The following is a 27,613-nucleotide window of genomic DNA, read 5'->3' on the forward strand; positions in this document are numbered from 1 at the left end:
TTTGGTCCCGTACACGTACTTCGCTCGAGAATAGTCTCTTGAAGTAGTGCGCGTAATGGTGTTTAGTCGTCGGCGTGAGTGCTCTTGAAGTTTGAGTAAAGGTTGAAGTCGGACAAGGCGGTATGAATGAGCGGTTTTGATGTTTGAAGAAGGAAGAGGAGTTTGTTTAAAGAGCTTAAAGAGAACATCAATCATTCGTATAATTCTTTTTATTTCAAAAAGAATACCGTAGTCGGCAATGTCTCTTATAATGAATGACTCAACTCGACTCTAAATTTGTTTCATGTTGTTTCCTGCTTTGCCACCACTGTTTCTTAATGGAAATTCATCATAAATAAACTAAGCCACGAAAACACATTATTGGCAAGCTTGTCAATGCCATCTTAGAAACACTGACTCTCACTCTGCTGGCAGAGAAATCCGACCTCAAATTGTACATAGTTCCTATTCCAATTCCCATTCATACATACACCAGTAATAGCAGTGAAGCATGTCAACCATTAAGAAAAAAGGTATGGCTAATGTTGTTACTCCTTCCTTTTTATCGCTTTGTAATCCATAGCTTATTCTCATAATCCTAGTTTTTATATGCTTAATCACAATGTCTTGACCATCCTTAGGCCCTTCCCAGGTACAGCTTCCTTGTTGCAATTGTCCTTTTGTGAATTCAAACTGGCAAGGTTCACCTTCGCAATAATTCTCACTTTCTCATTCTTTCCCTCCTCCCTCTTTTTTTTCCGCCATTGCATTAGGCTGAGATTATGATCAAAGTCTGCAGTGAGATTGTATCAGAGTTAATTCAAGCTCATGAAGCAGGCAAGGATATTAATCTAAACGGACTCAAGCAGCGTTACTCGCGCAAGCACAAAGCTCAGAACCAGCCTAAGCTTGTAGATATCATTGCTGCTATTCCGGAACAATATAAAGCTGTGCTTTTGCCCAACTTGAAAGCAAAGCCCGTCCGAACAGCTTCTGGAGTAAGAACGGATCATGGGATAGGATTTATCTGCAACATTTAAGAGTCACAATAAGACAAATGAGACTAACCTCGATTTTTTTTCATTGGTTAGATTGCTGTGGTGGCGGTCATGTGCAAACCTCATCGTTGCCCCCATATCGCTATGACAGGAAATATTTGCGTGTAAGTGAAAGATCTCTAGTTATTCCAAATTAACAAGCAATATCCGAAAGACTAGGAGCTCAGCGACCGTATGGAGACGCAATAGCTGATCATAGGACCTTGCTGTATGAATAGGTATTGTCCCGGAGGTCCTGATTCAGATTTCGAGTACTCCACACAATCTTATACAGGGTATGAACCTACGAGTATGCGTGCCATCCGTGCCCGTTATAACCCGTTTGAACAATCAAGGGGACGACAAGATCAGCTTAAGTCTCTTGGACATAGCGTGGATAAAGTCGAGTACATTATTATGGGAGGAACATTCATGTCTCTACCAGAGGATTACCGGGACTGGTTCATCAGTAACCTACACGACTCTCTCTCAGGACATGCCAGTAACGATGTGGATGAGGCTGTCAGGATGTCGGAAGTCAGCCCCAATAAATGTATTGGAATCACGATTGAAACCCGGCCAGACTACTGTCTAAAGCCTCATCTAAGGTAAAGAGCGTGTCCTAGTGGAAAACCATGTTGTAATTTTCATGGATGATGGCGCCCCAGAGATATAGGCTGTATAACAAACTCTTTTTTATTGCTATTCTTCCACATAACAAAGTCAAATGCTGAGATACGGCTGCACTCGTCTTGAGATTGGTGTACAAAGTGTATATGAAGATGTGGCACGCGACACAAATCGAGGACATACTGTCAAGGCTGTCACCGAGTCATTCCAGCTGGCAAAAGATGCAGGATTTAAAGTCGTTGCTCATATGATGCCCGATCTACCTAATGTAGGTATGGAGCGTGATATGGATCAGTTCAAAGAATACTTTGAGAACCCGGCCTTCCGCTCTGACGGATTAAAGCTCTATCCCACGCTTGTTATTCGTGGAACTGGACTCTATGAGCTCTGGAGGACAGGGCGCTACAAGAATTACACACCTAACTCTCTCGTGGATCTTGTTGCAAGGATCTTGGCGCTTGTTCCACCGTGGACTCGTGTTTACAGAGTGCAGCGTGATATTCCCATGCCCTTAGTCACGTCTGGAGTAGAGCATGGCAACCTAAGAGAGCTGGCATTGCAGAGGATGAAGGACTTGGGGACTGAATGTAGAGATGTCCGTACAAGGGAGGTAGGTATTGTTGATATCCACAACAAAGTCAAGCCCGATCAAGTAGAGTTGATCCGCCGTGATTATACTGCTAATGGAGGGTGGGAAACCTTTTTGAGTTATGAGGATCCAGAACAGGACATTTTGATTGGATTGTTGAGACTGAGGAAGTGTTCGCCTTTGGCCTTCCGTCCGGAGTTGACCAAAGCAGGACCCACTTCTATTGTTCGAGAGCTGCATGTCTATGGATCTGTGGTACCTGTGCATTCAAGAGACCCCTCAAAATTCCAACATCAAGGCTATGGTACTCTTTTGATGGAGGAGGCCGAGAGGATTGCAAGGGAAGAGCACGGAAGCGTCAAACTGAGCGTCATCAGTGGCGTGGGAGTACGAAACTACTATGCCAAGCTTGGATATACTCTTGACGGTAAGTTTTTTTTTTTTTTTTTTTTTTTTAAAAAAAAAAAAAAAAAAAAAAAAAAAAAAAGTGAGAAAAGGAGGTAATGCGGCAACGGTTGGTATTATGCTTTTATTTGATGGCAATTTATTTACTTCTTTTCCTTCACGGACGTATACTAGGCCCTTATATGTCCAAGATGTTGGTGTAGTTTGACGAGGCATCCCTACCATGTACTTTAAATAAATAATATAAAAAATATACAGAACTGGTGATGAATCCGTTGACTCAATGAAGTGAGTCTAAACATAAGCTTCTAAATGATTACTTAGATGCATTCTAAATGTTCATCTATGTAAACAATACGCGTGAGAAGACTTGGGCAATTTCGCAAAAACGCAACTTTGCATGCGTGTCTGGTGGTCTCATTTTTCCACATTTGGACGATCAACACATGTTGCTTCTGTGTATCCAAAATAATACATGTGTTTTAGCATATGGCATGCAGTTGGTAAAACAACACGTGGTTGACAAAGGAAGTTCTTTGCTTTATTCATTTTGTTTCCCAGCCATCCTACATCTCAAGTTTGAAGTCCCATTGGTTCTTTTCCGCCACTAAGATTAACTCCTTCATCCCCCTGGCCGTGATCTGTGTGTTCAATAGCGACAACCCACTAAGCCCGAGCTTTGAACGACTGGGCTTCTGAAGACGATGGCTGATAGCTTTAGTAGCTGGGGATGTCAATGCTGGTCCTGATACAATTTTTACTGAAGCTTCGAGGTACTTCACCAGCAAAGTGGCTTCCTTATTCCCCATATTAGTGCGTTCTATCTGTAATTTCAATAATTTCGAAAAATCTAGTGACTTGAACAAGCATTCCCAGGCATTTACGCTACTATTACCATTGTAAATAGTATGTTTCGTCGGAACTACCTCATCCGGGCTGAGCTCCCCTTCTTCCTTTTCGAGGGGCGCCACCGGTGATCCCTTCCGTTTATCGTTCTCTCCTGGAGGGAGATTTAAGTCTGTCAGTTTTAGTGATCTCAAAGTCAGTTTTGTTCTGGAAAGGAGAGAACCACAAAGTTCTTGAAACCGTTCATAGTTGAGGCTCTGGCAATCAATCTCCAGTTCCTGTAGCGAAAGCTCTGCCGTCACCAGTACTCCGGAGTATTGGTGCTGCTGCTGCGGATTCTGCCGATGATAGGAACCATTAGTATTATAAGTGTTATTGCTACCCATCCACTTCGTAATCACACCCACCCAGGTATTGTCATGGAGATTCCTGAGCCTCAGGGCCGTCAAGGACTTGAAAGGCATCTTCAATCCAGAGCTAGACAGGAGAGATAACCACCCGACCTTACCAGGCTTTGCGCCCACAAGGTTAACGGTGAACTCCTGTATTCTGGTATCAGTATAAGTGGCAGAAGTAGCAGTAGCGTATGAAATAATTCCTTTATCGCGTATGGCAGCGCTATTACCACCATGGGTCACCTTTACGGACAAGACAGGCGAGTTTTGGTAATTAAATTGAACGTTGATGCTTGGTGTAATCCCATAGGGCTTTCTTCTCAAAGCCTCATCTCTATCACTCATTAGTTGTTTTAGACAACTGTGATAGAGATCTGACGGGCAATCCAAGGTCAAGTGCTCGAGCTGGACTGCGCGCTTTACAACTTGCAGAATTCGATCCGTATGGCCTTTAGACCAATTGTGCGAGGCGTCTGGAAAATAAAACTGCACTTGCAGTACTTTCAAGTTAAGTAGCTTTTCCACTTTGCCACCACCATTGACGCTAGAATAACGCTGCTGCTTCTGATGAAGCTGTTGTTGTTGCTGTTGCTGATGCTCTCCTTGAAAACGAACAAACCTAGGTACAGAAAGCAAGCGCAATTCCTCAAGTCTTTCGTGCTCTATTAGACGCTGGAATGAAGAACAGACAGAGTCTCTATCTTGTTTGCTGGTATAAGCACTCGAAAGGAAGTCAGATAGAGGGGAAGGGGTAGAGAAAGTAGAAGAGCGGCGGCAATCCAGTATTAAAGCCTGGATGTCTGAGGCTTTGGTGATGGCATTGACAAGGTCTTCTAAGTCCTGTTGATCCCATACCCAATCCAAAGCGATGTTGAGCCATTTTCTCAGTTGTTGTGATTGTCGCTCTTTCAGCTTCTTGTTCTCGCTTTGAATAAGAAGCCTATAGAACGAGAGGGCTTCCATCGAGCTTGTTAGTGTAATGCTTATCTTTAGCCCATCGTCCCGATTTGCATCATCTTTTACCCATTCAATCATCCCACCACATCTTTCTACGAATTTTGTTAAGCCTTCGTAAGAAGATTTAGTAAACTGTGCTGATGGTGGTGAAGCCTCTATCACTATGATGGTTGGAGCACGTGCGCTAAGCTCTTCTGAGTTCTTTGTTATCCCTGCAGTTGCTGTTTCTGGCCTCATTAGCTCTACTGTTTTCCCAATAGCAGCACCTGTTTTTTGGCTTTTAATAATATCAGTAGTGCGCGGAAACCGCTTTAATTTCTTGCATTGAGGCTGTTGATCTTGGTCTCCATCAGTTAAGGGTCCATTAGATGTATACTGTGTGGGCTGGGCCGCCATCACGCTAGGCGAGGCAGTGGTTGATTTGATTTGGCTCTTGGTTGTGCTATCTATGGATAGGCCTCGTTTACGGCCGGCCCGCTTCGAGCCCTCCTCTTTAGTTTGCTGAAACTCGTCACTGGATCCTGGTACGGAACCTACATAAAAATGAATACGATAGTTTTGATAGTTCGGGGCTTCACCACCATTGCTTAGGCTTTGAGTATCATCACTATTGTGCTTATGACGATCTATGTTGTTGGATTTTGGTGGAGCAGAATTTTTGTCGGCAGGCTTGTAGTCCTGATCGTGATGAAGACGGCCACGCTTTTTCTGTGCAGAAGGAGGGACAATGCTTCCTAAAAATCCTGACTCGGAGGAGCTTGATGAATACGAGAAACATTCAGAAGAGTTAGTGCTGCTATCATCCCTAATGAGACCATTACTAGGGCTGACACCAGTTCTACCACTGCTGCTGCTACCACTGCTGTTGCTACCATTGCTGCTGCTACCATTGCTGCTGCTACCATTGCTGCTGCTACCATTGCTGCTGCTACCATTGCTGCTGCTATCGCTGCTATTACTGCCACTATCGCTGCTGTTACTGCCACTATCACTGCTGTTACTACTGGTATCACTGCTACCATTACTATTGGATCGGCTCCTCATTAGAAGTAATGTCTTTCCAGAATACTCCATTCGATGGTTAGGTCTAGAGTTGTGACTAACATTGCTCCTATCGTCATTACCATCGCTATTGCCACTGGCATCATCATCATCATCATTGTCGATCCGAAATGGACGCTTTCGTTGCTTCTGTCCCTGCTGGTCTTTCTGCTCTTGAGGTTGTTCCTGCTGCTCTTGATATTTTTGGCGCTGCTGATGTTCTAGATGTTCCAGGCTTTCCTGCTGTCCCCGTTGCCTCTGTTCTTTACAAGCCAGCTCAAGTAACTTGATCAGGTCTTGACTTAGTCGCTCGCCTTGTTTAGAGACCACTTTCTCAACCCCACTGCATAACCTTTGAAAGAGCGAATCTGATAAATTGCAGTGGGCATCCGCAACTGGATGTGGTGATGGAAAAGGTATATTTTGCTCCTGCTGGTGTTGTTGTTGTTGTTGTTGCTTCGTAGGTAGGACTTCTTGAAGGAGAGAACAATCGTGAACGACGTGAATGACTTGTTTAGGCTGATAATGAACCCAGATAACATCGTCATCACTATCATCGCCACTACTATCCCGTGAAGCATCGCTATATCCCCTAATGTTTATAGTAAGCAGATTGTCAAGAACTTAACAACTTTTTTTTTTTTTTTTTTTTTTTTTTCATATTTCGCGATTCAATGTCAATAATAATAAAAAAAAAAGTTCATTATCTTCTATTTTTCCTCCCCTCATTTTCTTCATCGTCAGCTATTCTTACCTTGTGTTCCTGGCTCTTTTATCGTTTACTTTACTTTCTGTAACCGTATTTTTATTTGTATGGTTCGATTGCTTCCGGATATCCTGCTGTTGCTGCTGGCGCCTTCGTCGACTCGAACGAAATCCAACTTGAGGTTCGAGAGTTCTTCCATCGACTTCTAACCGAACCATCCTTGGATACATCTGTTCAATTTTATAGAGAGGAATATATTTAGTCCCTGTACGTTCATGAATCCGTACAGGCACTTTAACAGGGCCATGACATGGTCCTGGAATCGTTGGAAGAAGCTTTTGGTGTAATATCCGTGAGCCTCTATTCGTCTTCCTACGCTGAGTTGATTTTGCCATTTTTTTTTTTTTTTTTTTTTTTAAAAAAAAAAAAAAAAAGGGTACTTGACTGGGTCCTGGTCTAGTTTAGTGTTGTACAGCCAAGAGTATAAAGTATAGAAAGTGTAGAGATGATAACGTTCAGATTAATAGACAGAATGATTATGATAACAAAAAAAAAAAAAAAAAAAAAAAAAAAAAAGAGCCAACTTATTAAGCAAATCAACGCCTTCTTATGCCACTGCTGTGTTCTCAGATTTGTGAGCGACGGGGACTTGAATTCCTCGACAACCACTGCGGTGGAAGGAAAAAAAAAAATTGTGTCCACAATGAGCCTTGTCCTTTGATAAATGATCTACACAGGAACAACAGAGGGACGATCATAGACTTGTCGGTCGCTCTTTCAATTTTCAATTCGGAGGACAAATAAGCTTGATTACGTATCCACGCCCATCAACATGCAGAAATGGAGAAGTGAGATATTTACAACAATTGATTGATCAATAAACTACATGCATGTCAATGCATGTCTTGTCATACAAACAAACACAGGAGTAAGGAACAACATGGAGCTACAATCTACAAAAAGCCTTTTTTATTATATATTTCTAGTATATGTTTATCGTAAAAAGAAAAATCTTCTAAATCTATTTTACTGTTATTCATTTTCAAACCATGGGAATTAGATGGTATTTACCCTCAACTTCTGTCATCTTTGATCCATTCAAGGATCTTGGGTGTATAATATGTGATGATAAAGTTTGCTCCAGCTCTGACGAAGCCATCCATACTCTCCATAACTCCAGCCTTCAGATCGAAGACACCAGCCTTGGCTGCATGCCAAATCATAGCATACTCTCCTGAAACCTGGTACACAGAGAGAGGATAGTCGGGCGCAATCTCACGTGCATCCCTGAGAATATCTAAGTAAGGCGTTCCAGGCTTCACCATCAATACGTCGGCTCCCTCACCCATGTCTCTAACTAACGCACGGCGAGCAAGGCCACGAGCCTGATGAGGCAATTGGTAGCATTTACGGTCGCCGCTTCCAGGAGTGGAGTGGCAAGCATCACTGTTTAATGCATTAAACGAGTATAAGAGATATTGTTAGAAAAAGGAAAAAAAGCTCTTAAACTGGTCTTCATACTAAAGATCAAGAAGTGGGCAATGTTAAAATAAAAATTACCGGAATGGACCATAGAAATTGGAAGCAAACTTGGCAGAATAGGACATTAAGCTAACTTTATGGGCAATGCCTTCTTGAATAAGTGCATCCTTGATACCCTTGATGCGGCCGTCCATCATATCACTGGGAGAAATCATTTGGCATCCATTGCGTGCATATGCCATGGAGATATCCACTAAACGCTTCACTGAAGCGCGATTGTCGATGGTGCCATCATCTCGGAGAACGCCACAATGACCGTGAGAGGTGTATGGGCAAAGACAGACATCGCAAGCAAGAAGAAGATCCGGAAATGCCTTGCGCAGTACATGGAGGGCTCGGATAGTGGGAGTATTAGAATCATCAGCAGCAGATCCGACAGCATCCTATTAATCCAATCGGATGATACAAGAGTTCGGAAAACATTAACAAAGCAATAAGGCAATGAGGAGGCTGATCAAAAAGGGGGGGGGGTGAAATAAAGAGATTGAAATGTAAACAATACACAGTAAGACATGTACAACAAAGTAAGTACATGTGTCACACAAATGGTATGACTTTTTCGACCAAGAAGGAAAATAAGAGCCGAGGCCAATTCATTCATTGTAACTCTTTCATTGTAACACCTCAGTCGAACCAAATCATGAACTGCCCACTAAAATTTTCTCCACCCTTTTATTTCGCACACACCCGACACAGCAGTCTTCAATAAGGCAAAACAAAAAGTAATGGATCTCGATCTGCGCAGTAGTAATAAAGCTACTTTGATTCGATAATTTATAATGCATTCATAATATGATGTTTACCTTCTGGATATTGACAGGCACCCCAAAAATGATAACAGACTTGAGACCATTGGCTACTAAAGGAGTCAGGAAGTCAACTAGCAAATTGATACCCCAACTGACAGTAGCAGCAGAGTGAGTTTTCCAGTCTTAAAATATGAGTATGTGGATTTAAAAAAAAAAAAAAAAAAAAAAAAAAAAAAGAGTAAAAGAAAATAGGCTTTACCGAGATTGACCAGGCAATGTATCGATCTTCTCCTCGACATCGTCATTGTCGGTGACAAAGATGGGATACATAAGCATGTTTGGAGTAATGGGCTGTCCAGCTTGCCAGGTCCTGTGAAGAGGGTGGTGGTAACCTGCATGCAAAAGCGAGGTATTGCGGTTGGGTTCTTGTGCCATTTTTAGAGAAAAGAGAAAGGAAAGGAGAGAAAATCAAAACACCGTAGCGCAATCAATGCAAAAAGAATGAGAATGAATGAATGAACAAAGGATTAAATAAATGGATGTGAATAAATGCAAAGTGAAATGAAAGCGAAGTGGAGGTGAATGAGAATGAAAGAACAAGAAAAGAGAAAACAGTTCAAAAAAGCAATGCTAATGAGTCACGTGTATCCGATCCAATGTTATGAGTGCGCCACTAATTTTTTGTCAAATTTATTTCATTTAGGAAGGGGTCATTAAAATCATTATCGTCCGTTACTCCGTCTCTCTAGCGTTACTACTTATTCATTCTTCCCCGCCGTCCCATATCCTTGGTAGTATTTAGTACAAGCGCCGGCCGCCCATCCTCTCCAACTACTAATGCACAGGGCGGTGTCATATTGTTTTGCGAGTCCTTATTTTCGCGATCCAATCCTCCCCGCTCGAAAGTGGGGAGGGCAAGGAGTCAATGCGGCCTTGTCCCGTTCCGCGGTGTTGCAGTTGTGCTGTCACCCCCTCCGTGGTGATTATAGCCGCTCGTGGATGGCGTAGGTGTTATAGATCGAGATTTTTCTGTCAGGATGATCTCTGAACTATTGAAGGTTGTGGATGGGGCAGACGTTCGTCGGCCTGTCTTGCTAGGCTTGTTAGGTAGTCCATGGAATGCTGCATAAATAACGGATGAAAAGTCTTCGCTTTTGGTCTTGTTCTTTTTGTTATTATCCGCGCCCAGGGAATCCATCTCTAGTTTTACAATGAGCTGATCGTACTCATTTTGACACTCTGTATTTGAGACATAATTCGGGCCCAGCGGATGGACAAATGATACTGTCTTCAAAGCTGCGAATTCCGAGAGGCGAGGATTACCTACGCGCATGCACACAGCCTCGATCCATCCATTGGGCTCAGGACAGATGATGTGCAGCGCTGTGATCTTCTTCCCAATACCATCAATAAAATTTATCCATTTCTGGCACTGCTCTGAACCCGCCACAAAGGGCATGTCGATAATTAACTCGTATTCTATTAGGTTGGAGCGTTCAATCACCGTTTGCAAGTCCATCAATGCATTCGCGTCCACATCTGCACAGGCCTGGAAAAGATGTGTGAGCCGAGTAGCGCTCTTTTCATTAGCCAACCGGCCCACTGCCTCCAATAGTGTTGCTGAATGAGTTGGTTTCCACTTGGCTGTGTCAATCCTCAGTTTTGTCAACTTGGGCCCAAATGTGTTTAGGACTTGCCGAAGGGCAGCTTCGTGAATCCTCATCTGTAGAATCTCCAAGACTAGCAATTGAGGTGATCGAATATCTGGCGTGTATAATCGGTTCTCACCGCGGTAGAGGCACACCTTCTTAAGTTTGCTCAATGTACGTTTGGCCCCTGGCGCAGGGTTCGTTACTGCCGCTCGGATGGCTTCGTACACGGTTGGAAACTCGGAAACATAGCAAGCTACCTTGAGTTCGGTCAGACCACGGTTGCGCTGGATCACGTCCACCAAAGGTCCACAATCGTTGTATTGGGCCCTTGGGCCGCTGATATGCAAAGATGAGATACAATCAATCGATTGGAGCAGACTATTGTAGGACGGCACCGTCGGAATGGTCAGATCCATGTTGATTAATATTTGGCCAGGTTGGTCAAATTTGGCGACCAGGTGCTCATCCGTTCCAGCAGTTAATGTCAATTTGGTCAGCGAACACCGGCCGAAAGTAACCGCGCGGATTGCATCATAGGCTTCCTGTACATCATTGCAACCCAACGTGAGCTTTGTGAGACGAGGACTCACTTTGAGCAGCTCAATGACTCTTGCCGAATCTTTCTTCCAATCCACTTCCTCGTCGATTTGGAGGACTCGTAATTGGTTCCATCGAGGGTCAGCAGGGGCTGTCTTTTTGAAAAATCCAGAATACCCCTGCAGCGAAAAAGATCGGATGCTGCGGCAGGATAGGATCTGCCAGAGAGCCTCTGCACGCTTATTCCGATTCAGCAGCTCTACTGCAGAGCTGGATGCATTACATGACAACTCTAGCATCACAATCTTTGACCGTTCAATCGCCTCGTTGAGAGCCTTCGCATCCTGGTAACTGATGTCCCATCCGAAATTGATTCTGAGCTCCTGTACAGCCCTAGCCCTTTCCAGGGTCTTGTAAAACTGAAGAGCAACCGGCTGAGAAGTCAATGTGATTTCTACACGGCCATACTGCTCAAGAAACACGCCTCCGTTTCCAGTAGTGAAATCTTCCAGGTCCCTCATCGCTTCCGTGTAGTAATTGTCGCGGTAATGATCAATGCATACCCAACGAACATAACCCTCAGACGTCACGACCCTAAACTGATTTCCTAGCACATCATCAGTGCTGCTGTTTTTGAGAAACGTCCGCAATCGCCTCAGATCCGCGCTCTCCAGCAGCGAATCGATTTCTGTAGTTGTATCTCTATGAACATCTTCCTTTGCACTTGTAATGGGGTCCTGATTGACTAGACTCTGCAGATATGCAATTGCCTGATCAACTCTCTCCAATGTAAAATTAGCATTATTATATACAAAATTAGGGGTATTGCTGTTAATTTTAGTATTATTATTAAGATTTTTTTCATTGCTGTTGTGATTGCCGATGGTGTGGTTGTTTGATGTTATATTTCTGCTGATGGACGTCAAGTCGTTCTTTAGACTCGATTTATTGAGTGCAGAAACAGAGAACCCGTTCCCACTGACTCCATACTTGAGCATCTGTAGTAGCCTTAAAACATACTGTCCGTACCGTCGGAAAAACTCCTGAGGCCTTTCCAGATCGTATCCTTCATGTTTTGCCAAATGAATTTGATGTTGCATTTTGCTACGATATGACCTAGTATGCTCTCCGCATTCACACAGGAAGTAGAGCCGAAACTTGTTATGGTAGTTGCTGCTGCTAATATTGTTGTTGCTATTGCTGCTACTGGTAGTAGTGCTAATGCTGCTATTGCTGATAAGGTGGCTCTGAGCAGCTACATCAAGTTCCTTCAAATCTTCCATTGGCAGAACAATAAACAGCCTTGGATCTGGAGAATCATGGAGCTCATATCCTTGTCTCAAAATCTCCTGGATCTTATTCTGAATTTTGGCCAGTTGATCAAACGAGCCTCGCTGAACCATCCACATATGCTGTTGCATTTCGACCATCTTTTTCTGTAACTCCTTATTCTTGGCCATCTCCGCTTCAAGAGCTCTGAAATGTTTCTTGAAATTCTCCTGTGCGCAGTTAGCCTGCTCTGTCTGACCCAGCTGTGTATGCAGTAGAAACGATTCAAAGATTTTAACTGATTTGCGATATTGGCTCTTTAAAACCTCCTCGTTAGGCGCTATCATTGATGTTGTTGTCACTGTTGTTGCTGCTGTTGTTGTTGCCGTAGCCGTTGGTTTAGTCAGTTTCGTTTTGGTTGTTACCATGGTTGTAGCAAGAGATGAGGTTGTAGCTGCTGTTGGAACAGCAGTATGAGAGGCTGACTTATTGGAGCGCAAAGCAACTGAAGAGGTGGTGAGTACGGAGGATGCGGATGCAGTTGAGGATGAAGATATAAGCGGGATAGGATAGCGACGCTGAGGAATTGCGGTACGGTCAATAAGGGGAGGAATTCGCTGTGGTAGTTGCTCCTTTTGCTGCAGGGATGATTTAGTTAGTCGCAGATCGGGATATTTTTTGTTAGCCTGACTAAGAGATGTTGCAGATGAGAGCTGAACATGTTGCCGGGCAGCTTCGGGAGAGTAAGGATGGTTGGAAGGGTGTACTTTAGTGCGAGTATGGCGTGATGATGACGGTAATGATGGTGTTGATGTTGATGATATTGTTTTTGATGCTGTTGCTGTTGTTGTTGCGCCAGCCTCCGAATGCTTCTTTGAACTATGACTTGACTTGGATTTATGACTACTTGATATTACGACCTTTAATACTGTTCCTGGTATATGTGGAACACGCAATGGCCGCAATCTGTAGTTGAGAATAAAGTCCCACAGAATGTTTATTTGTTTTGTTAGTAAAGTAATTAATCAAAAGTAGAACAAAGAGGCCCTTCCTCTTTTATCTTCATGGGAAGGAAAAAACAAATACTCAACTTGTTCCCTTCGACATCAGTAATGAAGCCCAGAGGTTGGTGGTTATACGTCAACCGGACTGCACCTGGAAATACATCTTGAATATCGTGCAGTAAGATAAATGGCTTTCCGTTTGTCTGCACAGTTCCTGGCCGGACCTGAACTTCCAGTGTCTCTCCGTTTCCTTTTATCGTTTGCCATAGTTCGTTGCTGCTATTGTTAGGGTTGCTTGCCATAGGAGAGGGAATGAGATAGATATTATGTAGAAATGAAGATGTCGTTTATGTGTCTGTATGTACGCATAAGGTGTATGTAGAACAGAGGATGTGGGCAAGTGGACGAGTGAGCGTGGAGTGTTGGTTGGATCAAAATGTAAAGTGAATAGTGAATAGGAATGAAAATGCTGGAAAAAAAAAAAAAAAAAAAAAAAAAAGATAACAGGGGATGTTGATGATTGTTTGCAAAAGAAATTCAAAGAAGATTAAAAAGGGGGTAAAATAAATAAAAATACAATGCATCTGTACTCAATGGTCAAGGTATGAGCATGACTTGCAATGGTTACTTGAGAAACTGAAAAAAAAAAAGAGGCCTTTTTTTTTTTTTTTTTTTTTTTTCATGAGCCCAGTTCTGTCCCCCCGTTTGATCTTTGGGGAATTTTAAGATGTGCGCACCTTTTTCTGTCCCGCCACTTATGTCATGTTAAATGTTACAAGTATAAATATATATATGATTGTAGCATTGCAGTCCTTAGTCGGAATAATGGTCACTCAGCTATTTGTTCAAGCATAAAAATGTGTTGACATCAAACAAAACCCCTGAAAGTAGACTTTGTGCGGAACAAGTCTACCATACATACATAAAACTAGATAAAGCAATCGACACAGCAGTTTGAATCTTAAAAAAAAAAAGAGTTCATCCCACTCACCCAACTCTCGGAACCCATTTTTTAATTACAAAACAATAAACTTGCAATCTTCTCTCCATTACATATGAATCCACGCATGGAGTCCTGTTATTCTCTCTTTCTATCATCATCCAATATCAAAGCATATTTTGAATAAACAATCAGATAAACAGACAAGTAATCTTAGGTTACTGAGTATAAAACCAACAGGGTTCTTTCACTGGACAACAAATATGTATTAACTCTACTTCAATAACACTTGCAAAATAAATAAATAAATAGATAAAAAAAAGCTGTGTTTGTAGCCATTCATCAATGCAGATTAAAAAAAATATATGTTCATGATCTGTCAAGATCTATTTTCAATTGATGAATATAAAAAGTAAGGGTATCTTCATGAAAAACTAACAACTCATCTATTGATGACCCAAGTCAACTCAGCCCTGTTTATCATCTAGTAATCTCGTCTCTCTAAGTATCCAATAGACGCCGCTGCTATTTTGGGAGAAGGTCGGTAATGCCTCGAATGTCTCACCGGTTTTTGATGATACCCATCTTCTATCGCGCTATGGTTCTCAGTTGCTCCGTTGCTACTTGAAGCGTCATACATATCATACATATCATAAAACTCTTCATTATCGTCATCAGCCCCATCTATCGAGTCGCCTCCAGGAGTAGGGGTAGAGTCATAACCCCTCATAATATGTTTCTGGTCACGAGGAGCTCTCGTCTCTGGGACTACAGTCTCGGTTGAAATTAGCTCTCCCTTCCATGACGGCATCGTCGCGGATGCTGGTGTTAGTGTGGCGAGATCTTTTGCGGTTTCTGGGTCTATTTCACATCTACTCAACTTTTCCTCCTCTTCTCCCCTTCTCGAAACGTATTGTGGTCTATTCACTTTCTCTATATTGACCTCCTCCTCCTCCTCGAGGGTCTCCACATCCTTGGCAGCTTTCTTCTGTCTTTTGATAGCCAACGGCAAGAACACAAGCGGCAGCAAGATCCAAGCAGCCAAGATTGGTATGTTATATCTCAGCCGATTGTAGGACCCCATCAGCACTAACCTTGCTATCTGAACTGCATTCAGGAATGGCATCGCATAAACCCATCGATAAAACAGAGGCACTAGTTCTACAGAATTGAACACTGCAATCACGTTCAAAATCACAAACGTGATTGTAAATCCTGGAATGAAGACCACAGGGATCATATTGATTAAGAATAAGACCAAAGCGGCCACTGAGCATTGAAGCATCAACATGCCTGAGAAAAGAGACAAGAACTGAGTAGCCCCTTGTGGGAATGGGACTCCAAATGCTGGCAACAAAGCACTGTAAACCATGGATAAGGTTACGAGGTAGAAGAACAAAGGCACCAAAAGATACACCATTGTCCTGCTCACAGAAACATTCCGTGTCATGGGCTGGATTAAATGCGCTACCAAGTACGTGCTTCCTCCAGCCACCAAGAAAATCCAGATATAGGCCACTGTAGTCGCTGAGGTGATGATGGTCGCCGTTGGTGGATGGAGATCAAATTCTTCAAAGGCCACGGGCGTCCCTAGAACATGCGGTGCTACATGGAGAGCCGTCACATTCACTTTTCTTTCTTGAGAATATCGAAGAATAAACTGGATCCAGGCTGGATTAAAAATCTTGGAGAACATGAGGAACTGTGTGTACATATTGGCCACAATATGGGGCTTCACCACTAAAGGATCTCGTCCACCATCATAAATGAACGCAAATGCTTTAGTTGGATCATAATCCGGTAAGGGCCCTGCAAACGCCTTGTTTAAATTCGAAGACGCGTTGGGTTGAACAACAACAGCTCCCCAGTAGTGGCCTAGACGAACTTCTTCCTGAATCACCTCCATGGTCGGGAATTGGCTGATAGGTCCTATGGTCCAATTGGGCTGATGAGGTTGTTTGTTGAGCTGTTGTGTGAAATTAAGGTAGTTCAACCCGATCATTGCCTGATCCAGATCCACTACCAATATATTAAAATTCTTGACTCGTGTGGGCGATTGAAACTATACAAACAAATGTTACAAAGTGAGGTTAAAGTTAGAACAAAAGGAATGTTACATGTGAAGAAGAAAAAGGTTCAGATAAGAAAAAAAAAAAGTGGATCAAGATGGCCGCCACATGTGTGTACCTCTGCTCCAAAGTATAACGCCATGAGAGCAAAGTAAGCAATAGACATGACAACCAAGACCTTGATCAGCTTGATAATCACTTGTGTCCATGTCGGTTTCTCAGGCATGGCCAACATGATCTCAACAAAATTGAACAGATCTGTTTCTGGCTCCTCTCCACTCCTACCAGGTATGCCTGTCTTATGGAGATGTTTCTCTGGGGCCAAATCGTTCCTCAGATGATGTTGAGGGAAGACCAGAGCATTTGTACTGCCAGCCGCACTAAGTGATCCAGGGGTATCTGTTACTGATGCTATTGTCAACTTTGAGGGTTTTTTACTGATCTTATTGCTGCCCTTGCCTCGGGAAGACCGTCTATAAAGGAAAGAGAACAAGCCTGCTTGCGCATGTTTTCCTTCAGTGGGTGCTTTTGATTTTGCGTTACGTGAAGCTTGATTGCGATTCATCCCATGATTGCTCTTTTTGTTGTTACTTTTATTGTGTTTGTTGCTGCTAGGGTGATACCTTGGTGCAAAGTCATTACTATCCATGGAGCTCCGAGCTGTACCATCTGTGAGTGAAGGCTCAACAGCGGCATATCTTTCCTCTTGGCCAATGTTTCTGTCAAAGCGTCCCTGTTCCGTGATTGTGGATGCTCCAAATTGTGCTGCAGGAACAACTTGTCGGCTTACAAAATTCGAGTTAACATTAGAGTTGCTATTATAAATATGATGTAAAGGCGCTTGTTGTGAACGAGGCTTCGTCATAGATGTAGATGTATCATATGGTGCTTTTGTAGATGAGGTTGACTGATATAGTTCTGAAGAAGGATGAGCATGTGAAGGTGCTGATGATTGTGAATGATAGCTTTGGTCCTTACTGTCCCGCGATAGCGAGCCTGTTGCTGTTGTTCTTCTCTGAGGAGGATGTGAGGAGGATGGCTCATTTGCTGGTTTTGGCTTTGAAGGTTTAGACCGTGAGGACGCGCCTTTGTCTATGTTATTAGAGGTAGTGGGAGGAAGGGGTAAAGATTCTGGCGTTGGACTGCAAGTTCTACTACTTTGACCTGCAGAAGAAAGGGTGTCCTCATCTTGTTGGTCTTCGGGCAAGATCATGATGTCGCTGTTGACAATGATGGCATTGTGCTCATTGATGTTGGCATTGTCAGCATTTCTGCTACTGCTATTTACGTAGGGTGATCTTGACCCTTGAAACCTTGATGAGTTTTTAGGTGGTATGTGGGGCATTGTATTTGTAGCCTATTGCGTTCCTGAGAAATTCTCACAGACACAAAAAAAGGGGAAAAGAGAAAAAAGAAATGGAGGAATATCAAGACTATTTTAATGCGTGGTGCGCATAATCTCTGATGATCAACAACGTAAAGACGCAGGGGAGGATGTTAGAGAGGAGAAATAGATCTAAACAAATGCAAGGGAGGAAAGAAGTTCGAGTGGGGTTTTATATGCACTCGCAAAAGAAAAAAAGAAAAAGAAAAAAACTCATGTTATTCATGTCATTCATGTATCCATGTTGCACCGCATCCGCACACTTGATAGCCCTCTTTGGATGCTCACAAAAGTGGAGAATCACTGGATGGACATGGATGAATATGTGGATATGACTGAATATGAGAGCAATTGAGGCGGAGGAAAAAAAATAAGAAAAAGATTACTCAGCCGATGTTGGTAAAGAGACAACTCCACCGGGATTAGGATGGACCCTCCGTCATGCCATGTGTCCGTGCCATACCATACCATGCGCTCAAGGTGCCCCTGAACTCGAAATGATGACTTTTTGCTTAATTTCTCCACAGCACCTACATGAATAAAAGTACAAAGACTAGCTCACAAAATTAAGCAAAAATTAATGATTGCAGAAAACCAATATCCGGAATTGTCACCACCTTATTTGTCACACGACGTAAATTAAATCAAATATCCTTGCCAAACGCGTTGCAGAGAAGACCGACAATTCGACATGTGAAGCGCGCTTTCCTAGACCCCGTAGACCGCATATAGTTTATTTCTTTTTTACATCCTATACCATCCTCACACACGAACAGTTTGTTTGTATAGTCATGTAAACGAGACAAAAGAGCAAATTACATCTCAGGGTATCAAGGGTAAAAAAGCCTAATAAAGTTATTAAGCTTATCAAGGGTTTTCTTTCAGCTTAGCTTGATTGGCATGTGCATAGATAGCCACTCTACTTTTCCTAATCAATATCTTATTTGTATTTGTATTTTCATTTATATTTATATTCGTATATATATTTTTATTTTAAGCATAGTAGTAACAAATAAAAAAAAAAAAAATAAAAAAAATATGCAAATGCGATTCAGCCCTTCGCTCCCGCTTCTGTTTCTCTATCTCTATTTGCCTCGCGCCCACTCTTTTTTCATTTCATTTTATTTAACGCCTCTCTACCAAGATCTTGAGCTCAACACGTCCAAGATCACCAAGGTCTACGCGTGCCCGTGACTCGCCCAAGGTCTTGATCTTGGTGCCATTCACTGTAACCTTTGTATGATCAACCAAAATGCCGTGTTTCTCCTTCAGCTCCTTGACCACATCCTCAGCCTGTACGGATCCAAAGATGGATTTTGATCCAGGCAAGACTTCATTTACCGCTCGCGTAAAGACCAATGATGGCAAGGCTTGCAGACGATGACGCAGCTCCTGTAGTTGAATAATACGCTGCTCCTTCTTTACTGTCTGCTGATAAACCTATGTATAATAGTATGCATATCCCAAACCACCATGTGAATGAAATATAAGAAATAAATTGTTTTTGTACTTCATTACTTTGAACCAAAAAAAATAAAAAATAAAAAAAAATAAAAAAGATCCGTATATACCTTATTAGCTTCCTGTGCGACCTTGAAAGCATCCTGCCCTGGGCTAGTTTCCGCTTTAAATTGTTGTGCTCTCTTGTTGTTATAGTTTGCGAGGCGAAAAGGGTACAGCTGATTTCTCATTCTACCAGCTTAGATTATTGAAAGTAATACACAATGAGGTGAGTTGACATATGTGATTTGATAAATCCACAGCCTTCATGTCATTAAATCATATTGGAGAATCCTCCGCTTCCAGTACTTACGACCCACAGTGACAACATCGCCTGAATATAATCATTATTTCCATGTTCACAGAGGTAAAAAGGAAAAAAAAAAATTAATATAGAATCAATTGCACTTTGCTGATAATAAAAGGTTCATCAAGCAGACAGAAGTTGGTGCCGTGAAGTTAGACTTCTTTTTTTTTTTTGTACGAATATCAGTTGATACTAAGCTGTAGATCCTGTTCCACGTCACTTTTTTTTTCAGGTACCTGGTTTTCCTAGACCTTGTACATTTGCTCTCAGGGTGACCTCGATGGATTTTTGAGACTTCCAGCGCTATTGTAATAGTCCAGAAATGAGAGTATTTGTAAGAAGAGCTGGTAAGGCCTCTTTTTTTCCTTATTGATTCCTCATTCAACTCGCCCCTGCAATGCCATTTGAGTTTCCTTGTTTTAGTAGCAACATATAAAAAATTATGTATTTTTTTTAACAAACTAGAATGAATTTAAACACGTACCTTGACGACATTTGTGGTAGATCTATAAGCGACTCTTGAGAGCGAAGATTTGTTGATGGAGAACATTTTAGGGAGATAGTAATGTTTGTTTAGGAGTTGCGGAAGGCGACCAACTTTAAGACGATCTGTGTGACTGCAAATTACCCAATGCAAAATAAAAGAATTCCTCTCTTCTGCAATTAAAATTAGTTCAAAAAGGACAATATCACGCATTATCACTCAGAGACTTTCCTCCAACCTCCTAAACCTTTCTCCATCACTTGCCACGCGTTCATTTCAAAAGCTTAAAAGCATGTCTACAACTCGTGCCATCACCACCTCTGTAAGACCACTTTTGGCCAATACTAGGGCTAGGCTTAGCATCAACAATAGCAGCAGACAGCCCTTTCTCTGTCGCCGTTTGCTCTGCTCTGCTTCCTCGCATACATATACCCATCATACTCTTATGAATTCCAGATCTACTGCTACCTCTTCATCTACTATCCCTATTACCGCTGTTGTTGCGCGATTCATTGGGGCCCCTAGAATGTACAGCTCTTCTACTTCAGGAAAGGAATATGTTATCAGGTAAAAATAAAAATAAAAATAAAAAAGCAAGGAGATAAAAAAATAAATAAATAAAAAGATTAATTGATCAACCCTTCACAAGGCCATAAACTCCTTTGCAATTTCCTCCGCTAACAATAGTAATAATAATTAACTCTCATCTCTTGTTTAGCGACCTGACTGATGATGAGTACCACACAGTATCAGACGGATCGATGGATCGAATGGTCGAATACTTTGAGGATCTGGGCGACGAACATGAAATCCCTGGATACGATGTTGAATATCAGGTGAGTTCATGCAAAAAGGTATCCTAACCATTTTTCTGCTCCCCCACAACCTTACCCTCTTGATTTTAGTTTTAGCTCTATTTTTATTAATTTTGTTTCTTTATAAAAAAAAAAAAAAAAAAAAAAAAATCATGATCAATCATGATGGCATTGATGATCTTGGATTATAGAGCGGGGTCATGACTCTTAAGCTTGGCGACAAGGGCACTTATGTTGTCAATAAACAACCTCCAAATAAGCAACTTTGGTTATCATCGCCTACAACAGGTCCCAAGCGTTATGACTATGATGCTGAACACAAGGCTTGGTTCTATAATCGCGATCAACATACACTCAAGCATCTACTGGATACTGAAATCTCAAAGGCTATTGGAATCAATATTAATGTGCCATTAGACTCGAAAAGTTAGGACGATTGAAAAGATGACAAAGTCTTGAAGATGTTAAAAAGTAAAATAAAATAGTAAAAAAAGATAAACATCAAGCTTGAATTGATTGTTTGAGTATCGATATTTCCATGATGATTAAAGAAAAAAAAAGAAAAAAAAAAAAAAGGACCACTACGGCATGTAATAATTTTGGCTTTGTTGTGTAATTTGAATAGTAAGTGTATGGCCACCCCAACTAGGAGCATTCTTAAGAGTTTAATATATCCTGATTTGTTTTTATACAACAGAATATTCTAGTGGCGTCAAAATACTGTGCTTCGAAAACTCTACGTTTGATCCATCTGCCACAAGTGAAACCGAAAAAACCTATATGTATTCATTTCCAAAGAAAAAAGAAGTGATAGAGATTGTTGTAGGTTAGTATCCGTTAGGGTCTCCTTCTGTTCGTCATTGATCCATCGCAACTTTGGTACCCAATTGGATGAAGTGACATACATCAACGTCACAGACAAGTCGCTCGCTCTCAAACTGTACAGAGACTGGGAAGAAGCTCTCTACATCCTCGCCTGCACAATTGAACTCCAACGTCCCAGAAGCATTGGATGAGCTGATTGAAGGTAATTGCCAGATCAACACGCTCTGTTGGTGGTCTACAAAGTGCTTTCCATCTGCTTCGCCAACTGTTGGGGTTGCTCCTTGTCTATAGAATCCCGAACACAAAGGAGAGAAAAAAGAAAGTTAGATTTACTGTCCTGAATCAATAGAATAGTAAACGAACAAGCAGCTATGGTCAATTGAAACTTACGGAAGAGGGATGATAATGTTTACGTTCTTGAATTCCATTTCTTCATTCTCAAGCTGATATTCAATGTTGACATCGCATGAGCCATCGCCTGCAGGAGATGGCCAGCAATTAACTAGATAGTAAAGTATATGCGAAAAAGGAAGCATAGTGTAAGTAATCAAAAAGCCATATACCAATATAAAGGTACAATCATTAAATATTAGGAAAAAAAAAAAAAAAAAAAAACTTACTCGATAAAGGAATAGAGCTTTCATCTTTACTGAGGAACCTCCAACGTAATACTCCAGTTGATGTATTGAGAGGAAATTCTTTTGAAGAATCTCTAAATGCAATAACTTTATCACTATTGAATAGGGCCTTATTCACATTAGGATGGGTCTTGAACTGAATGCTAGGATCATCTAGATGACGAAGCGCAAGGCTGATCTTGGTTTTTGCTGGATCAGAGACGCGGAGCATCAAATCTCCTTTCACTTCCATGTTCTCCAGTCCGCCGTCTCTGTTAGCCACAACGGTAATCTTTTCCTCAATATGAACATGCACACTATCCATAGGGAAATCTGGCTGAGCAGGAGCTGAGTAGTTTTGTGCATGGTATTGTTGCTGTTGTTGCTGTTGTTGCTGTTGTTGCTGCTGTTGCTGAAGAACAGGCGAGGAATCCGCTTCTGCACGTAATGATTCAAATAAGTCTGCATTGTTTTGCTTGCGTCCCAGCTGCATGCCTCTTGCTTTTGTTGCGGGAGTCTTGGGAGCACCACTAAAAAAAAAAAAAAAAATCCCGTAGTTGTATTGAGTATTAAAATACGATTATTTATAAATAAAACCAGTTCCAAATGTTAACTGCAATGGCTTTCAATCAATTGCTTTCTTTGCTTCGTACCTAAACCGAGAGTCATCCTGAGTGAATGAGGGTGAAACAAAGCCTTGATTGCCGCCGATATCTTCAATGCCTCCTATGCCAGACTGACCACCAAAACCCATGGAACTGCTCTGACCATATCCACCACTCATGCCCATACCCATACCTACACCCATACCTGAACCATATGGGCTTCCCATGCCAGACATGTTCCTCTTTTGTTCCTTCCTTTGTATATCCAGCAGCTTGGCACGTCTCTTGAGTTCCTCTTTGGCTTCACGCTCCTTATTCTATACGACATAGCATTGGAAAAAAAGCAATGTTGGCACTCAGTTGCCAACTTTAACATCATGCGAATCTAGGCTGATGTATCCCTTCTTACCTTTTCAATCATCTCTTGGACCTTTTCTTCGTGACTTTCCATCTCTGAAATGCTGATGACCTGAGCAAGGTTGACATTTTCTCTATAACCGAGTGAGACGATCTCATCAAACGAGCCTAACAATTCAAATGCGTTTCTATCAATCTCATGCGCGTCCGTTGGTCTGCAAGTGGCCGAGACAACACGAGAGACCAATTGAAGTGTGTCAATATCTAAAATATTAAGGAGAAAAAAAACCGCTATATCAGTATATGAATAGCATATTTGTGGATGTTGATATATATAGAATCGATTTCCTTTTCACCTTGCAGGATATTGGATTGTTTGTTGGTGATGAGGATAATAAAGAGTTCCTCTAGAGGCTGGTAAACATATCGAACATGTTCAGTTTCGATTGTTGTATGTTGTTGGTCTGAGCCTGTCAGCTTTGGGAATGAAGCGATAAGACCCTCGATTCTCGCACGCGTCATTTCCCTGAACTGACGTGAAATAAGAGCTTAAAAGATAAGCAAAAGAAGCATGTTTTTTTTTTTTTTTTTTTTTTTTTTTTTTTAATACATGCGAAAGGAACAAACAAATAAATAAAAAATAAAAATAAAAATAAAAATAAAAATAAAAAGCTTTCAAATCCTTAGAAAATACCTTTCCCACTCTTTGTGCAAACAGAGATAGCAAGCACGACCTAGAACCATAGTGAGCATGAAAGAGTAGTATAGATCAGCTTGTTTTGTTTAGTCATTATGGATGCATAAAGGGTAGTTCCTGAGAAGACATTTTTGACGCGTTGTATACCATTGTTAAAAAAATAGAATTGGTAGGAGCTTAATGCACAGATGGGATTTAAATAAATGAGCAAGTGAGTAAAGGGATGGAGGAATGAATAACCAAGAGATGGTATATTTTTTTTATAAAAAAAAAAAAAAAAAAAAAAGAAAGTGTCAAGCTGGACAAGGATGAAATAAAATAAAAGAGATTTTTAATGAGGAACATGAGGGACAGGCATTGTCTCTTCGTGATCCGATGTCCATTCAGCCTGGTCTGTGGCCCATGCGAAAGTTCCACCAATTCAGCGTGATTGTTTGGATTGTTTGCTAAAATGTTACGTACATGTACAATTATAACTCCTCTCTCTTATCTCAACCACATAGAAACATGCTACCAATGCTTCCATTACTCTTTAGCAGACCGGTCAATGGTCAGAGCCTTGGAAGGTGACTTCTAGACTAAAATAAAAGACACTATTCTTGCCAATCCTCTCCATTAGTCCCCACTCAGACCCTGTTTTTTTTTTTTTTTTTTTTTTTTTTAATTCTAACAAACACCATATGTCATGTTTAGAAAAATAGTCATGTCTATCTACAACTTGGCGCCATACATCATTGATGCAACCTATTAAAAAAAAAAAAAGAAAAGAAGCATATGGCAATTAGAATCATACTTTAAATTGTAGACGATGAACAAACAAAGTTTGCCTCTTTTGCTTACCTTCATACTCTGACGCATGCCAAGATCCAACATAATTTCTTCCGATCCTCCAGGGATAGCATAGGCACGGACTTCACGATAGATACGCTCCACCTTCTCTCCCTGTCCACCACGTGTGTAGGCCAGACCTCCAAAGATCTGAGATGCCTCACGAGCGCAATACTCCAATGTTTGTGTCGACTGAGCCTTGAGCAGCGCAATGGGACCACCCAACTTGATCATCTGGAGATCTTCGGGCATGGTCATCGTTTGGTAAATTACATTCTCCATCCATGCGTGTGTTGCTTCAATCTGACGCGCCATATGCGCCAACTTGTTACGCAATACAGGGTGGTTGACTAGCTTGACACCGAAGGTCTTACGCTTACTACCATACTTGATAGCTTCTTCCAAGCAGACACGAGCCAGACGTGTCGCCTGTGTGACAATACCCATGCGCTCATGGTTGAAGTTGTCGACAATGTACTTGAATCCACGGTTCTCTTTGCCAACGAGATTACCCTTGGGGACCAATACATCCTCAAAGTTGATATAGGCCGTACCTGAAGACCAGACTCCAGAGCACTTCATGTGACGGGTGCTGACACCAGGCATGGTACGTTCGATCACCATGAGGGAGACACCGCCCATACCCTCACCACCTGTGCGTACAGCAACTGTAAAGTAGTCCGCAAAGGTACCGTTGGTGATCCATTTCTTTTCACCGTTGACAATGTATCCGTCATTGGCCTCATTTGCCACTGTAGTCAAGTTGGCAACGTCAGAACCAGCAGCAGGTTCAGTAATAGCCAAGCAGATGGTCTTGCGACCAGCCAGGCATTCTGGAACAATACGACGCCTCAACTCTTCAGAGCCATATTTAATGACTGGCGGGAGACCAATTCCGAGTCCACCACAGAGACCCCAGAGGACTCCACCAGATCCACAACGTGCGAGCTCATCGCTGACAATAAAGGAATGGAAAGCATCCCATACTGCTGGGTCAACAACAGCATCTTTACCGCCCTTGAAGAGCGTAGTCTCTTCAGGATCAAAGTATTCAAGAGGCAAGTGTCCTGTTCCAGCAATGACAGCGAGGATGCCCATGGCGGCACACTTCTTGAACAGCGAGTTGGGAACTTGCTTGGCCTCGTCCCATTCATGGACGAAAGGCATGATTTCCGCTTCGACAAATGCACGCATCACACGGCGGAGTCTACGATGGGTGGCATTGTAGTAAGGGCTGCCCCACTGTTGGTACCAGGATGGATCACCGAACGGGACCATATCGCCAAATTGCATCTCATCATCTTCATCGTTTGCTGTGGAAGCAGGTGCAGCCTCGACATTTTCTTTAGGAGGCTCGCCAATGACACCAATGCAAAGAGCGCCGTAATTCTTGAGGACATCTAGTAAAGAGAACCATAATTAATTAATCGACTGAAAGAAAAAAAAAAAAAAAAAAAAAAAACTTGTCAAAATCCAAACACGTTCTTCTTACTTGGATTATGAAATGCGTCGAATTGCTTAGTGGCATCTGTGCCAGCGTTTTTAAGAATAATTTTCTAGAGGTGTTGAAAAGAAAAAGGGACAGCAGAGTGTCAATAAGTGATGAATGACAATTTAATGGCCATTCTTTATTCATCTCAACTGCCATCTCATTCCATTGAAGCCAAGCCCATTCCTAAGGTTCATTCTCCACATGCACACATAAACGCTCCAAAGTTTTCAAGTCCGACAAACGTTTTCTCGAGTAAACTTTAGACGTTACGTCCAAGTTTTTTTTTTTTTTTTTTCTTTTTTCTTTTTTTTGTTTTCTTTAATAGAATTGCATACCTTTCCTCCAGGATGTTCGTTCAAAAAAGCGGTTACATCGTATACTTTATCGTGAATAATCACCCAGCAATCATTCTATAAGATCCGATGTAGGTTTATAAAAAAATGATGTTTCTCTAGTCAGTCAATCTTTTTTTTTTTTTTTTTTTTTTTAAAAAAAAAAAAAAAAAAAAAAAAGACGCGTCCTGAAAACAAGTCAATCAAGTACCTCAGAATTGTGGGCCGCAACCTGGCTGACAGAGAAGTATCCTGTGGTCATGATAGGAAGAGAGTGGTCTTGTCTATGTTCAAAAAAGGATTCAAGACGAGACTTGAATTGATAACGAAGAGGGAAATTGAAGTCTGAGATGGTGGAAAATGTCTAAGATAAAACACTATTCACTCAAAACTAGAAAAGAAAAGAAAAGAAAAAAAAAGTGAACAACACAGAAGAGAATAGGGGCTCTGTTGGTTGAAGAAGAATCACAGGAACGGAATAAACAAATGTGAAGGAAGAGATAAAAAAAAAAAAATAAAAAAAAAAAAAAAGCAGAAAAGGAACGTTAAAGGCGCAGGTTTTGTGGAGGAAAAAAAAAACTCGGTGCTCTCGTTCTCGGTATTTTAGACCGAGGAGAAACAACATTGTCTTGAGTGCTTATGGTGCTTGTACCACCATCTTCCTTATGCAAATGACCAACATTTCATGTGAATAACAGGATCAGTGTCGCACCATCTCCATATACCTCTCAAAGTGTCATCTGTTGACGAGGGAGGACTTCCTTGCATTGATATTGTATTAGAAGCGCCAACTGACCTTACCTGTATACAATAAAAAAACAAGAAAAAAAAAAAAGAAAGCATTTTGCAAGGGATACAGTATCAAATATGCGCTCGGAGTAATGTGGTGGTCCTAGAGTCTTAGAAGAGAAAAGAAAAGAAAAAAAAGATACATTTATTGAGTTTTGAGAAGCTTCTTCGGCTGGGAGAGCACAGTGAAATCCGTTTTACTGGCACTTCCTGTCGGGTGTAACCATCTCCTAT

General features: G+C 41.7%; 9 protein-coding genes across 9 annotated transcripts; 2 read left to right on the forward strand and 7 right to left on the reverse strand.

The window, feature by feature from the left end:
- Positions 1 to 376: 376 nt before the first annotated feature.
- Positions 377 to 2,863, forward strand: BCR41DRAFT_330482 (elongator complex protein 3). Its single transcript, XM_022021752.1, has 7 exons — positions 377 to 512; positions 621 to 631; positions 753 to 977; positions 1,071 to 1,141; positions 1,256 to 1,624; positions 1,740 to 2,662; positions 2,815 to 2,863. Exons 1-7 carry the CDS (start codon positions 491 to 493, stop codon positions 2,841 to 2,843), a joined length of 1,650 nt encoding a protein of 549 aa, XP_021886639.1. The 5' UTR covers positions 377 to 490; the 3' UTR covers positions 2,844 to 2,863.
- Positions 2,864 to 3,206: 343 nt separating this feature from the next.
- BCR41DRAFT_391381 (hypothetical protein) lies at positions 3,207 to 6,980 on the reverse strand (the record flags this gene model as incomplete). The annotated part of the gene is made up of 2 exons (XM_022028350.1): positions 3,207 to 6,471; positions 6,634 to 6,980. 2 exons carry the CDS (start codon positions 6,978 to 6,980, stop codon positions 3,207 to 3,209), a joined length of 3,612 nt encoding a protein of 1,203 aa, XP_021886640.1.
- A 648-nt stretch (positions 6,981 to 7,628) lies between these two features.
- BCR41DRAFT_379573 (hypothetical protein) lies at positions 7,629 to 9,311 on the reverse strand (the record flags this gene model as incomplete). The annotated part of the gene is made up of 4 exons (XM_022027224.1): positions 7,629 to 8,031; positions 8,146 to 8,510; positions 8,931 to 9,027; positions 9,136 to 9,311. The coding sequence occupies 4 exons, from the start codon at positions 9,309 to 9,311 to the stop codon at positions 7,659 to 7,661; spliced, it is 1,011 nt and encodes a 336-aa protein (XP_021886641.1). The 3' UTR covers positions 7,629 to 7,658.
- A 352-nt stretch (positions 9,312 to 9,663) lies between these two features.
- Positions 9,664 to 10,104, reverse strand: BCR41DRAFT_344355 (hypothetical protein). Its single transcript, XM_022022491.1, has one exon. The coding sequence runs from the start codon at positions 10,072 to 10,074 to the stop codon at positions 9,799 to 9,801; it is 276 nt and encodes a 91-aa protein (XP_021886642.1). The 5' UTR covers positions 10,075 to 10,104; the 3' UTR covers positions 9,664 to 9,798.
- A 4,589-nt stretch (positions 10,105 to 14,693) lies between these two features.
- Positions 14,694 to 17,692, reverse strand: BCR41DRAFT_382861 (hypothetical protein; the record flags this gene model as incomplete). The annotated part of the gene is made up of 4 exons (XM_022027389.1): positions 14,694 to 16,340; positions 16,466 to 16,820; positions 16,971 to 17,124; positions 17,512 to 17,692. 4 exons carry the CDS (start codon positions 17,690 to 17,692, stop codon positions 14,763 to 14,765), a joined length of 2,268 nt encoding a protein of 755 aa, XP_021886643.1. The 3' UTR covers positions 14,694 to 14,762.
- A 1,079-nt stretch (positions 17,693 to 18,771) lies between these two features.
- Positions 18,772 to 20,140, reverse strand: BCR41DRAFT_344360 (hypothetical protein). Its single transcript, XM_022022492.1, has 5 exons — positions 20,023 to 20,140; positions 19,775 to 19,841; positions 19,545 to 19,565; positions 19,303 to 19,430; positions 18,772 to 19,171 (listed from the first exon to the last, which is right to left on the reverse strand). Exons 1-5 carry the CDS (start codon positions 20,086 to 20,088, stop codon positions 18,857 to 18,859), a joined length of 597 nt encoding a protein of 198 aa, XP_021886644.1. The 5' UTR covers positions 20,089 to 20,140; the 3' UTR covers positions 18,772 to 18,856.
- A 643-nt stretch (positions 20,141 to 20,783) lies between these two features.
- BCR41DRAFT_298010 (hypothetical protein) lies at positions 20,784 to 21,268 on the forward strand (the record flags this gene model as incomplete). The annotated part of the gene is made up of 2 exons (XM_022020474.1): positions 20,784 to 20,876; positions 21,029 to 21,268. 2 exons carry the CDS (start codon positions 20,784 to 20,786, stop codon positions 21,266 to 21,268), a joined length of 333 nt encoding a protein of 110 aa, XP_021886645.1.
- Positions 21,269 to 21,415: 147 nt separating this feature from the next.
- BCR41DRAFT_316473 (Adaptor complexes medium subunit family-domain-containing protein) lies at positions 21,416 to 24,204 on the reverse strand. Its single transcript, XM_022021241.1, has 9 exons — positions 24,086 to 24,204; positions 23,936 to 23,975; positions 23,598 to 23,789; positions 23,294 to 23,505; positions 22,933 to 23,201; positions 22,283 to 22,809; positions 22,053 to 22,164; positions 21,743 to 21,947; positions 21,416 to 21,613 (listed from the first exon to the last, which is right to left on the reverse strand). The coding sequence occupies exons 1-9, from the start codon at positions 24,086 to 24,088 to the stop codon at positions 21,524 to 21,526; spliced, it is 1,650 nt and encodes a 549-aa protein (XP_021886646.1). The 5' UTR covers positions 24,089 to 24,204; the 3' UTR covers positions 21,416 to 21,523.
- Positions 24,205 to 24,649: 445 nt separating this feature from the next.
- BCR41DRAFT_382865 (acyl-CoA dehydrogenase/oxidase) lies at positions 24,650 to 27,004 on the reverse strand (the record flags this gene model as incomplete). The annotated part of the gene is made up of 5 exons (XM_022027390.1): positions 26,802 to 27,004; positions 26,594 to 26,668; positions 26,259 to 26,322; positions 24,779 to 26,166; positions 24,650 to 24,682 (listed from the first exon to the last, which is right to left on the reverse strand). Exons 1-5 carry the CDS (start codon positions 26,850 to 26,852, stop codon positions 24,650 to 24,652), a joined length of 1,611 nt encoding a protein of 536 aa, XP_021886647.1. The 5' UTR covers positions 26,853 to 27,004.
- Between the last annotated feature and the right edge of the window lie 609 nt (positions 27,005 to 27,613).

Source organism: Lobosporangium transversale, assembly GCF_002105155.1.
Source record: "Lobosporangium transversale strain NRRL 3116 chromosome Unknown BCR41scaffold_1, whole genome shotgun sequence".
In the NCBI taxonomy this organism is placed as follows: Eukaryota; Fungi; Mortierellomycota; class Mortierellomycetes; order Mortierellales; family Mortierellaceae; genus Lobosporangium; species Lobosporangium transversale.

What these genes read in the sequence shown, in the direction of transcription:
- BCR41DRAFT_330482 (XM_022021752.1), top strand. Translation starts at nt 491, where the DNA reads ATGTCAACCATTAAGAAAAAAG. An exon ending in CCGTCCGAACAGCTTCTGGA is followed by an intron (nt 978 to 1,070) that starts GTAAGAACGGAT and finishes TTCATTGGTTAG; the next exon opens with ATTGCTGTGGTGGCGGTCAT. An exon ending in GCTTGGATATACTCTTGACG is followed by an intron (nt 2,663 to 2,814) that starts GTAAGTTTTTTT and finishes GACGTATACTAG; the next exon opens with GCCCTTATATGTCCAAGATG.
- BCR41DRAFT_344355 (XM_022022491.1), bottom strand. Translation starts at nt 10,074, where the DNA reads ATGGATTCCCTGGGCGCGGATAATAACAAAAAGAACAAGACCAAAAGC.
- BCR41DRAFT_316473 (XM_022021241.1), bottom strand. An exon ending in ACAATCCAATATCCTGCAAG is followed by an intron (nt 23,506 to 23,597) that starts GTGAAAAGGAAA and finishes TTAATATTTTAG; the next exon opens with ATATTGACACACTTCAATTG. An exon ending in AACATTATCATCCCTCTTCC is followed by an intron (nt 21,948 to 22,052) that starts GTAAGTTTCAAT and finishes GGGATTCTATAG; the next exon opens with ACAAGGAGCAACCCCAACAG.
- BCR41DRAFT_344360 (XM_022022492.1), bottom strand. Translation starts at nt 20,088, where the DNA reads ATGTTCTCCATCAACAAATCTTCGCTCTCAAGAGTCGCTTATAGATCT. An exon ending in CGATGTTGTCACTGTGGGTC is followed by an intron (nt 19,431 to 19,544) that starts GTAAGTACTGGA and finishes CAATAATCTAAG; the next exon opens with CTGGTAGAATGAGAAATCAG. An exon ending in TCGCACAGGAAGCTAATAAG is followed by an intron (nt 19,172 to 19,302) that starts GTATATACGGAT and finishes TATTATACATAG; the next exon opens with GTTTATCAGCAGACAGTAAA.